The sequence below is a fragment of the Pholcus phalangioides genome, unplaced genomic scaffold (genome assembly GCF_987345545.1).
Source record: "Pholcus phalangioides strain wild (caught in Gottingen) unplaced genomic scaffold, Ppha-v1.0 ptg000014l_1, whole genome shotgun sequence".
Classification (NCBI taxonomy): domain Eukaryota; kingdom Metazoa; phylum Arthropoda; class Arachnida; order Araneae; family Pholcidae; genus Pholcus; species Pholcus phalangioides.
In genome coordinates this window covers 4582527-4594817 of record NW_028301607.1, presented here as the reverse complement: position 1 = coordinate 4594817, position 12291 = coordinate 4582527, and the positions used below count along the sequence as shown (strand labels likewise).

At 35.9% G+C, this 12291-nt stretch overlaps 1 protein-coding gene across 1 annotated transcript; it reads right to left on the bottom strand.

The window, feature by feature from the left end:
- Window positions 1–364: 364 nt before the first annotated feature.
- LOC149078003 (MICOS complex subunit Mic10-like) lies at window positions 365–7400 on the bottom strand. The gene is made up of 4 exons (XM_089241561.1): window positions 7223–7400; window positions 5296–5343; window positions 4999–5108; window positions 365–562 (listed from the first exon to the last, which is right to left on the bottom strand). The coding sequence occupies exons 1-4, from the start codon at window positions 7293–7295 to the stop codon at window positions 485–487; spliced, it is 309 nt and encodes a 102-aa protein (XP_089097687.1). The 5' UTR covers window positions 7296–7400; the 3' UTR covers window positions 365–484.
- Between the last annotated feature and the right edge of the window lie 4891 nt (window positions 7401–12291).

The window sequence follows — 12291 nt, the reverse complement described above, 5'->3', positions numbered from 1 at the left end:
ATTTTCCCTCAGAATATTCAGGGAGAAAAAAATTCCCTGCTCGTGCCAGCATCATTGTGATGAAAAGAAATGATCGGGCTCAGAATTGGCAATTTCTATGCCCCACATCCAATCACTATGCGATACTTGTGAGCCAATCGGGAAGATTCTACGCCAGAATAAGAAACAAACTGGATGCTGTGTTTCAAAATGTGGCAAACAGTGCAGAGGCCTCCTATCTTTAGGTGGTGCTGGCTACACACGAATGACTTGAATTTCATAAATTATTTTGACATAAAACACCTGCGATTTTTTTAAAGACAATATAATGTAAAAGGTGAAAATTTTCTCTATAACAAAACATGAAAATTGATAAACATTCAAATTCCTGAAATTTTTTTTGTAATGGCAACAATTTATTTAACGAGTAAAAACATAATTAAGAGTTCCTCAATTGAACACTAATAAACTAAATATGAAGTCTGTCTCCACAAAATTGAAAAACCTAAGAAGAGTCTTTCTTCGGAGTTGCAGAACTTGGTTCTTTTTGTTGTTGTGCGTCTGGTGACTCTTTCCTCTTCAACTGCGGAAGAAAATTTAATTTATGCAAATTCATCAGATCCTATCCATTACAAGAAAAGGTATCGCTCAGAAATAAAACTTTAGAAGAGTGTGTGGGGGCATCTAACCCCCCGAGAAGATATTTGAGGAGCTTATTTTCAAAAAAAGATTTCCACAATTACTAAATTCACAGTTGGAAGGAAAAAAAAAAATTTCTCGAATGGACTGCTTTACAAAAGTTGGAAATAGCCTGACAGGTAGCACATAAGAAAATGGTGTAAGAATATTTAAATCAGCGGTTCTCAACCGGTACTCGAGGAAAATAAAAGAACCAATAAATTTGATAGATAAGTAAATAAGAGAGGCTTATACGATTCTGTCATAAAAATTATGTACAAAAAAAAGCTTGAGAACCGCTGATTTAAATATTATGATTCTCGATCAATACATTCAAGGTAGCTATCTACATGTAAATTTAGGAAACATTGCCTTTTGATTAAAACCTGAAAATTTCTATGCCACCCCCTTGATTTTAGGTTTCATCCATCCAAGGAAGGTACCCTTACAACTCTCTTGTGAGTAATGTAAACACGATCATTCCACAGTGGAACCTCCCATAATAGACACCTCCACCAATGGACACTTTCTTGAATTACATCGACAGGACTATGAACGGATGCTCTTCGTTAGTGAACAAAATTTCCAGTCATGGGTGTCTATTATAGAGAGGTTCTACTGTAGAATATGACTTTGAAAGCACTTCTGAAAAATGTGCCATGTTGAAGAAAATCCCTTTGCTATGTTAACTTTTTGAATGAAAAATACTAAAGTGAATATGTTCCCTTTTTGTAGAAATCACCGACTTTACAGTGATTTTGACCAAAAATATTCCTGTTTGAATAAACCATGTTGCATAATCCGACAGAGCTCATAACAAAGATTCAGAAATCGTTGAGAAGTTCATACTGAAAAATAAGTGGAAATGCTCCCTTTTGAACGTAAGGTCCCCCATTTATATGCTTCAACAGACATGACTGTGAACCACCATCTTGAGAGGATTTGCGCTCTTTCCCAAAGAGATGGACAATTATGTGCCCAACAAGCGAATTCTGACTAAACTGTATTTTCATGCTGTTATAATATGATTTCACATACTTGTCATTAAATACAGTTCAAATATATACATTGTTAATTTTTTTTTTTCACCCTGAAGTGCCAAATTTGGGTTTGGCACTTCAGGGTAAGCCTCTACTTCTGGGCGTCATGCACCAGTGGGAAAAAAGGAAAGAACAGTCTCCTGTGATGTATACAAATAGCACGGTGTGAAAATGAATTTTAAGCACCCTTGGGCGCCAAGACCAACCCAAGGCATAATGTAGGGAAAGAAAGGTTTTTTTTTTTCATGATCCTTCTTCCACCATACAGCAATAATCCACGTTATAAATCGGGATAATCCTCAGGGCACACACACATGTGAAATAATCCAAAATGCATGTTACAAATCGAATAATCCACACAGAATTGAATGGACGGAAAACTGATACTACCAAATTTTTTTTTAAAAGTAATGAAATGCAAGATTAAAATCACTGGAAAATAAATTCAGCAGGGTTTTAAGTTACTAGGTCTCGGCCCAACAGAAGCTGTTTCATCATGAATTGGAAAAAAAATTAGTGCTGAAACACGACTATGAGCAGAATATCCTGCAACAATGCACGAGAAAGTGAAATGACACGTAGTTCAACAGTGCATTTAGTGCATGTGAATATGCAAATAAGATATAAGAGAGAACGTAGTAAAATTGCTACAGCTATAACCATAGATGCGATTTTGCTTTTAATTTGTCATGGTCTCACCTCTGAATACTAATAAAAAAAATGAATATCACAATACAATGCATATTGCAAATATATATACAGTCGCCCCTGGTATTTGTGTTTTTTTTCCCTTTATTGTAAATTTTTTTGCAACACAGAAATCATTATTCATATGTTTTGTTTACAAACTTTGAGTTGTGCATGTTTAGAATGGCTCGCTAATGATATTACTGTCATCACTAGAGCCGAGAGAGCTCCTGAGAGAGAAACAGTCGCCTTGGGTTGAATTAGGTTGAATTAACCTTTGGTCAAAATGTGCGCTAAAGAACACAATCATTTCTACAAAGCCAACTAAAGAAATTATAAAATGCATTGTCACGTTAGCAAAACTAATGGGTGGACAAGGGTTCAATGATATGGATATAGAAATCGAACAGATAATTAATAGCAATTCAGTATTGAATGAGGAAGAATTAATGCACTGCTCCGAAGCGTTACAAGATGAAGATCAAGATAAAGAAGTGGAAGACAAGTTCACACACTATGAGTAACATACCGGAAGGGCTTCGCAAGTTCAAATCAGCAATAGACTTTTCATGACAGATCCCTCTATGGTATGTTCTTTACATGTAGAAAAATTGGTAGAAGAAGCCTTGTCATCATACTCCAACATACTTGATGATATGAAGAAACGGCAAACACAGAAATCACAACGTTTTTCAGAAAAAATCGTGAGTACTCGCTGCACCCTCTCTCTCTTATACATTCCCTTCTACCCTCTGCATCACCCTGCTCTTCTCATGCTGCTCAGTAAACAAGATATACGTGTACAAAAAAACCTAAGGTTTCGGTTATTCGCGGATTTCCGTATTCGCAGTCACCCCCGGAACGTAACCCCGCGAATACGGGGGGGGGGGGGGGGGACTGTAATATATACACACAAAAAGTTTCAGACTACTTTATTAATAACTACACCTGTAGGCCAAACTTTGTTCGGGCCGATAAAGAGGGCCCCTGCCCCAATATCGACTGATTTCATCACAACTGGAAACATGGCTATATTATTTCACTAAGCAGGTTTAAAGTCCTAGCAGACAAAGGCAGCAGTATGATTCAGTTGAAGCAGGCAAGCACAGCAAAAATAAACATTTCCGAGGTGCCGTATTTGGCGACTTTCTGAAGGGGTCTAAACTACATGCAAGTTTGCAAAGTGAAATTATGGTCAAAATTCAAAGCGAGTAAGGCTATGTAGATCACAGGACTTGACATTTAAGAGCCAGCCAAATTTTTTTTAAGCCGCTCATGAGTTTTTTTTTTCTTTAGGAAAATAGTTTTAACCATAGAATATTGACTAAAATAAAAACTGCACATTAACTGCCTATACGTCTACATTTCCGAGACGTAGAGTTAGTATTTCTAGGATTAAATAAGTTTTTTTTTCAATTTTTTCCAGGACGCCTTGTCCTATTGGGAGCAATACTCTCAAGAAATCAAAAACATTTGTGCAAAACAGACACAGTATAATCCAGATCCCTTGACGGCTTTTTTTCAGTGCCAAACACGTCCAACAGCCTGAAGAAAAGTCTCCAAGGCCGTGACTGACTACTGACGCAAAAAAAAAAAACCAGCATAGGAAACATAACAAAAGCGGAAACTAACAATATTACAAATGATAAATATTCTCAGTATGAAAAAGAATACAACCTGGACTCTCTTCGAAATAATAAATCGATACGGGCATAAGCTTCTCTGGGTATCCAGACTCTAAGGAATTCCATTCAAAATTTATTTTGACTATACTTAGTGTGCTCGTTTCAAACATTAAGTTTCTGCAGGATATGCAGATTTAAATCATGATGAAAATTGATACGATGCTTGTAGTGACAAGGTAAAACACAATCAAAACTTAACGATTTAATATACATATATGAAAGAAATATAACGAGAAGGAAGACACATGTTTATACAAATCGGTGGTACCATTTCAACTAACATTCTTTTTACAAAAAACATTCAATAAGCTACGGTCCTTCTAGTTGTAAAAATAAATATTCTCCATAAAAAAATAAAACCCAGACTCTCTTTGAAAAATAAACCGAACCCGGCACAAATCACTCTGGGTACTCAGACTCTTTAAAATAATAGTAAACTAAAATAATAATATTTCTTTATGACACTGAAAACGGAAAGGCAGACATTACAAAAACTAACAAGAATAAATAAGTTGGAAAAAAATAGAAGAAAAACTTTAGAAATGAAAAGAAAAACTTTAGAAATGAAAAGAAAAACTTGTGAGGCACGACGACATGCAATGCATAGACAACAGAAAACAAAATGACGCTATTTCAAATACTATTACACAAAGGGAGCCACCATTTGAATAGCCTGCATTACTAGCGCCACCTGGAATGGAAAATCTAAAAAAAATTACATGATTGCCTTGGTAACTTATGGCGCCCTTGGCGATATGGATTATACTGCATCTGTACTCCTGGCATTTATCAAGCCCTAATATACAAGTGTCTTTTAAATTGCATTGCATTGCATTATTTTTTCCCTCAAACATTTCCAAAAAAAGACTAATAAATTAAGAATTCCATAGAACAAAAGCACATTCAATGGTGAAAAGAAATCGACTCACCTTAGGTAAACTAAGACCAAAAGCTTTCTGGTCTTGAAGAACATCCTGACAATTGCCGAGACCCATTCCGAGGCCTATGCCAAAGCCCATAATGATAGGCCAACGTCTACCTATCAAGAATATTCAAAATTATGATTATAGAGAGTAAATTATTATACGAAAAGCTCCATAATCAACAATTTTCTTTAATGGCCTGCAAAATCATTAGCCACCACGGAGGAAAGCAAAAAACCCCACCAGAAGGGGATTTTGTTGTGATGCCAACAGTGAAAGCCAACAGCAATGCATCATACTTACGTTTGAAGACGATCAGCGACAAGATAGATCCAACACTGAGACCAACACCTATGGAAAATAGAAGGGGGAAAACTTATTGATATATTACAGTAATCGTCAAGCCAAATAATATAAGGCTACTCATACAGAGAAGACCAAAGTTTGAGGAAACATATTTTTTGGATATTAAGCTGAGGAAAACTCAAAGAAAAGTCATCTGGTCTCTGTCGGGATTCAAACCCAGAGTCCTCTTGCATTCCGGGCAAGCATGCTACCATCTACACCACTGGATGTACGACCCATGGCACTGTGGCACGATACACTGAAGTAGAGGCATTAGTAGCCCCTCTGATAACTTCAGTGAATGAACTCCCAGGAGGATCGGTACAGAGAGGGAGATAGATGGCTTTTGCTCAGCCCAAGATATCAAGGAAACATATTTTTAACAAAGTTTATGCAAACAATGACGTTGGAGCTAGAGGTAGTCGAGTACCCAAAGTATATTTTGCACTGGGTTGGATAGCCCCCAAAATTGATTCATAGAACTAATAGAATAATACACATAGGTTGAATTTTTTTAGTAGTGGCAACTATTTTCTATGTGTAACAGACATACAGAGTTTTACATTCCACAAGCCTTTGATGCCGCCACCAGCATTGCGTACAATGTGTTTCCAGCAATGCAGAAACCTGTGAATACTGTTTGCACTGAATAATCTATGGATGGTGAGAGAAGAGTGATCTAAAAAGTTATCTATACAAATGGAGCCAAAGGTCTGCTCCATTTACAGCTGAAGATGCCTGCATATGCTCCATTTGAATTGGAAGATGTTCGCCTGTGATTCGTTAGCAGATCAAGGTGCCTGTGTTCCCCCACTCTATTTACAGCTTAAGATGCCTGCCTCAGATCTTTGTAAATGAAGGTGCCTGTCTCCACTCTATTCACAGCTCAAGCAGGGCCATCTTAAGAGTATCATGGGCCCCCGGGCTAAGTGGTTTTTTGGAGGCCCTTCCTGGTAAATCGTAGAAAATTTCAACTGGATCTCATTTTTGTGAGGCCCATGCGTTAAGACAGCATTAAGCTCAAGATGCCTGCCTTTGCTCTATTCCAATCTGAGAATGTCTGCCTTCACTCTATTTGAATTTGAAGGTATCTGTCTCCATTTCATTTGTAGCTGAAAATATCTACCTTGGCTTTGTTCTCAGCAGACGTCTCTTTCCACTCCGTTTGAATCTGAAGATGTCTGCTTCTGCTCCAGCAGCAGATGAAAATGCCTGCCCTCCACACTTCATTTTCAGCTCAAGATGCCTGTCCTCCATGCTATATTTGTAGCGGAAGATGACTGCCTTTGCTTCATTAGAATCTGAAGATGTCTGCCTGCACTCTATTCGCAGCTGAAGATATCTGCGTCCACTCCCTCCACAACTGCAGATACCTGCATATACTCCATTTGAATCTGAAGATGTCTGCCTTGGCTTCATTAACAGATGAAGATGTTTGTCTTGGCTTCAGTTGCTGATGATTTCCTGCCCCTCCCCCCACTCCATTCAATTCACAGCTTAAGATGCCTGTCCCCCCCCCCCCCCACAACTCCATTTCCAGCTCAAAATATCTGCCAATTGAAGATGCCTGCCTTCACTGTATTCATAAATGGAGATGCCTGCTTTCGGTCAGGCACCCGGGGTGGGGTCATAGGAACAATTGTCCCTCCCAAGAGCTCAAAAAATATGTGCAAAAATTCTGTAAGGAATGGTTCAAAGAGCTTACAAGATTCGCCCCCTTCCGACACATCGTCCTGGATCCGCACCCGTTTCTGCATTTGCCCCCACTTGCATCATAATTTTGAGGGTCCCCAAAATTATAACGACATGTATCGATAGGCAATTTTAGACCACAGTTGCCCAGGGCCCCCCTGTCAAGGGCATTTTATTACCAGCGCTGACTTACCTAATTTGATTAGCGTGTCAGTGGCGCAATGATTGATTTTCCGGCCTAACACATCTTCGGACTTGGTCGCCATTACTAAAATACCGATACTTATATGCTATATGTATGTTTTTAATGTAGGGAAAGCAGACGAAGGGAAAGCAGACGAGTTTCAATGTTAAGGGGAAAAAACGCCGAAAATTTTAAGACGGTTGCGGTTGAAGACAATTGACCTCACATAAATAAAAATATTAGTAATAATTTTATTTACAATATTAAAGAATGTGATTCGAGAATGTGAATTTGAGAAACCTATACTCATGAAATTTTATTAAATGTAAAATAATTTTTTTAATTTGTTTTTTCCCCATTTTTGCGAACACATGTGATTTTAGTATCTTCATCATTGTGTAGATGGCGCTAGGACTGCTGTTTTGGGTCTGATGTTAAAAGTCAAAACCGTCTTAGTAATTTGAAAATTCTTATTTGAAATGGGATTTTAATTGAAAATGAAGACAAAGAGGTGAGTTCATGAACGGACGTGTTGTGTTTGCTCTTCGTGATTGAATTCTTTGTTTTGTGAATTTGTATTTTTTTTGCTCTAACAATTATCAAGTTAAGGAATATAGATTGAAAAACAGGCCTATTGTGTCGAACATTAGTGGTACCAGCGTTGGGTTAGTTGTCATCGAACAACGTCGGAAGACGTTTTCTAACTTCATACCCGTATTGAATACTTAATTTCAAGTTGTCTTCAGTTATTTATATGGCTTCGTAAATTGAAGCCACCATAGCTCTGGCGATAATGGCGGCAAGTTTAATGGAGACTCAAGAAGGGAATGGTAATGCAAACCAAGGTCAGGGTATTAATTTCCCTGTATGGTCATCTAATTATTCTGATAATGAAATAATAGATTTTTCAACAGACATCACTAGCTTCACCGTGAAATATCACGGAAATACCAGAATTCCAACGTCCAGACCTAATGATCTCAGAAGGAACTTTGTTAATATGATCAGCAATTCAGATCAAATTACTGAAATAAGGGTAGCCAAGAGCGGTGATCTTTTTGTTACTACTAATTCTGCATTGGTGGCGAAGGAGCTACTTAACATCAAAACTATCCTTGACATTCCAGTTGTTAACTCACTTCTAACCGATACACTATCTTCAAAATATATTGTGAGGAATATTCCAGTTGAAATTCCATTAGATGAAATTGCTAATGAGTTAATTCTAAATGGTTTTTACCCTTTGAATATCCGCCATATTCTACGAAACCAAATTCAGACACCAACTATTATTATTATTGCACTAGGGACTTCTGTGCCCATTGAACTTAAATTATGGTATCAGATCTTTAAGCCACAAAGATTTATAGAACGACCTTCCATGTGTAACAAATGTTTCAGTTTCTTTCACAAATCAAAATTCTGCCCAGTCAAGTCTCAAATCTGTTTATATTGTGGTGGTAACCATATTGCCAAAGATTGTGAAAAGATTGTGATAGTGAAAAGAAATGCATTAATTGTTCATCACCAGATCATCTTCCTACTGACAGAAATTGTCCAAAATATATCCATGAACAAAAAATTCTCAATTACAAGTCTGAACATAATGTGCCTATTCATGTAGCGAGGAGATTCTGTAAGCCAAATGAGATGTCATATGCCACTAGAGTGCAAACTTCGTCTCAACACATAGATTTATCTAATATCAAAAAAGATATCCAATCTCTTGTTGCAAAAGAACTGGCAGAAATAAAAGAATCAATAATGCTGGAAATCAAACAGTCTGTAGCTGAAATAATTACACAATCATTGAAAGAAATTGTACCAGAAATCATCTCCTGTATATCTAACCAGCTTTAGCCTATGTTAAAAGATCTTGTTAATTCTTCAAGAAAAAGATCGGCTTCTTCTGATGATCAATTGAGAGATGCAATTAGTTTCAATAGCACCATTTCTGAAACTGTTAAAGACAGACATGGTTCAAAGAGAAAGTCTTAACCTGTTTTTATATTTGATTTTATGCCACATTTACTCATTGCCAAACTAATTTATAAATACTACTTTATTAAAAATTTACTTGAAGATTCGGTTTGAATCACACATGACTAACATCCATAGAATTCTTCAATGGAATTGTAGAAGTATTAAAAATAAGAAATATCATATTCTTCGTTTCATGAATGATTTTGATATCATGTGCTTCCAAGAAACATTTTTATCTGATTATATTATTTACCTAATTTCCAAATATACAGGTGTGATAGACTTAACAGTGGGAGAGGAGGTGTATTAATGGCTATCAGAAATAAGTTTCCATCAAACATTCTTTTCAAATATAACTCATCTGGTGTTGAAGCTCTTGTTATCAAAATTTATTTGCAGAATTTTCATTTCACCATTGTAAACTTATATATATCAGATTCTTCAAATATTATTAACGTCATGAATGTGATTTTTGATCAAATATCTCCACCTTTTGTTATTTTGGGTGATTTTAATAGCTCACATCCTGCATGGGGCTCATCCAGAACTGATAATGCTGGTCGTCAGCTTTATAATTGGTATCTTCAGAATTCTATTGGGCTAATTCAACCGCTTGCTCCAACTCATTACTCTTCACAATCTTCCAACTCAATTGATTTGAGTTTTTGTAGTACCGATGTAATTGGAAATATTACTTGGTCATGTGGTAACTCTCTGTATGACAGTGACCATATTCCAATAACATTAGAATTGAAAACTCAAGCAAGATCTACATCCATTATTCATAAATACACTAGTTGGAGAACATTTAATGACAGTCTGAATAACTATGATGAAAATATTACTTACTTTAATTTTGTGAAAAATAAACACATGGAAGCTCAAAGATCTTCAAATCGTCATCATTTCAAATACAATGACTACTTTGATGCTAATCTACGTATGCTGCTAATAGCAAAGAAACGATCATTTCGAAAATACAGGAGATGTCCATGTCAGGTATGCTGGATTAATTATAAGAAAAACTCAGCTATTTTTAAAAGAACTCTGAAAAATCAAAGAAATAAATCATTTGAAGATCAACTGTATAAACATGCAGCCTATCCAAAAATTTTTACTATTTTAAGAAGACTGAAAGTTATTCACTCCAAAGTATATGAAGATGAAAATTTGTTATTCTGTCATAACAATACAGTCATCAGTGATCCTTATAAACAAATTGAACTCTTACAGCAAACCCTCATCAAACCTTATATCCATAAAGACTTCGATTTTTTTTGTGGCCCTTGTCAAAACTTTGCCACAGATATGAATTCTCCAATACAAATTTCGGAATTGAAGACAGCAATTATTAAATCACCACATACAACTCCAGGTCCTGATTCAATTAACAGCAAGGCCTATTCATTAATTCCAGATGATCATCTAAAATTCCTCAATTCTGAACTTAATGAGATTTGGTCATCAGGCACCATTCCTTCAGATTGGAAGCAGGGAAAGATAATATTTCTTCTCAAACCCAACAAGACACCTACTTGCCCTTCATCATATCGACCACTTACTCTCACAAACACAATTATGAAGATTTTTGAACGCATTGTTTTATCTCGATTGAACTGGATATCACTGAAATATAAACTGTTCCCTTCAAACACATATGCTTTTAAATCTAAATCTGGGACACAAAATTTGTTAAATGATTTAAAGTGCAATATTGTCAATACTTTCAAATCTAAAGAGATTGGAATTTTAGTTTCTCTAGACATAAAGGGTGCATACGACTCTATAATACATTCTGCTCTTATATATAAACTTCAATCCACAGGTTTTTGTGGTGAATTTATTGCTTGGTTGAAAAGTTTCTTATCTGAAAGAAAATGTTATATTAGTTGGAGAAATCACAAGTCAAATCTAATCAATTTTGATAGAGGCCTTCCTCAAGGATCAGTTATATCACCATGGCTTTTCAATTTATATATGAATGATATGTTTGCTCAATTACCAAGTTCTATCCATCAATTTGTTTATGCAGATGACATACTGTTATGGTGTAGTGATAAAGACATTAAAATCTTAGAAAATAATATAAACAATGCATTGTTGAAGATTACTGATTGGTTAGGAAAATGGGGTTTTACCCTATCAGTTGAAAAGTGTTCATATAGTATATTTACAAAGAAAAATGTTATTGGTACTTGTAATCTGGCCATTAATAGGAACCCTCTGTCATTAGTACAAAACATCAAGATTTTGGGTGTCATCTTTGACCAGAAACTTACTTGGAATCCTCAGGTTGATCACATCCTAAAAAAAGGAATAAAAACATTAAACATAATTCGGATCATTGCTGGTCGTCTTAGAGGAGCCCCTGGTAGCAAACTCCTTGCTATTGCATCAAATATCATTTGCAGTTTTTTCAATTATAGTTCTTTACTCTGGCACAACTGTTCACAACGAAATTTAAACAGATGTGCAGTATTATATCGTCAAGTTCTCAGAATTGCAGCTGGATTACCCATTTCAACTCCAATACCATTATTATTAAGTATTTGTGGCAAACCTCCTTTTGAACTAATGATTATGAAATCTGTATCAAGACAAATTATTAAAGCCAGAGCATCAACGTACAACACCAGCTTCAAATTCATTAGTGCCAACTTAAATAATACAGCTGTGACTTCTTCTCTACTCATGTTTAGTTCTTCAGTCATAAATTTCATCCAGGACAATCATCTACTCATACCAGTTCAACCTATAGTTTTTGCTAATCCACCCTGGATCATCTCTAATATATCGTATACTACTGATGAACTGCCATTCCAGATTACGACAGATCCAAATTTGGTCAACCCTTTATTTCAACAATACGAACAATTACATTGGTCTAACTCAATTATAATTGCTAGTGATGCATCCAAATCAGTTCATACAACAATAGGAGTCTTTTGTAATAAAAATATGAGAACTTTCCAGGCTACAGTTCATGACTCTTCTTCTGTTTTTACAGCTGAGTGTCTTGCCATTGCTGTTGCTGCTTCAAAATTTATATCTGAAAAACGTCACTATGTTATATTATCAGACAGCAAATCAGCAAT

What these genes read in the sequence shown, in the direction of transcription:
- LOC149078003 (XM_089241561.1), bottom strand. Translation starts at nt 7,295, where the DNA reads ATGGCGACCAAGTCCGAAGATGTGTTAGGCCGGAAAATCAATCATTGC. An exon ending in TGACACGCTAATCAAATTAG is followed by an intron (nt 5,344 to 7,222) that starts GTAAGTCAGCGC and finishes TATTTTCCATAG; the next exon opens with GTGTTGGTCTCAGTGTTGGA. An exon ending in TTGGTCTTAGTTTACCTAAG is followed by an intron (nt 563 to 4,998) that starts GTGAGTCGATTT and finishes TTTCTTCCGCAG; the next exon opens with TTGAAGAGGAAAGAGTCACC.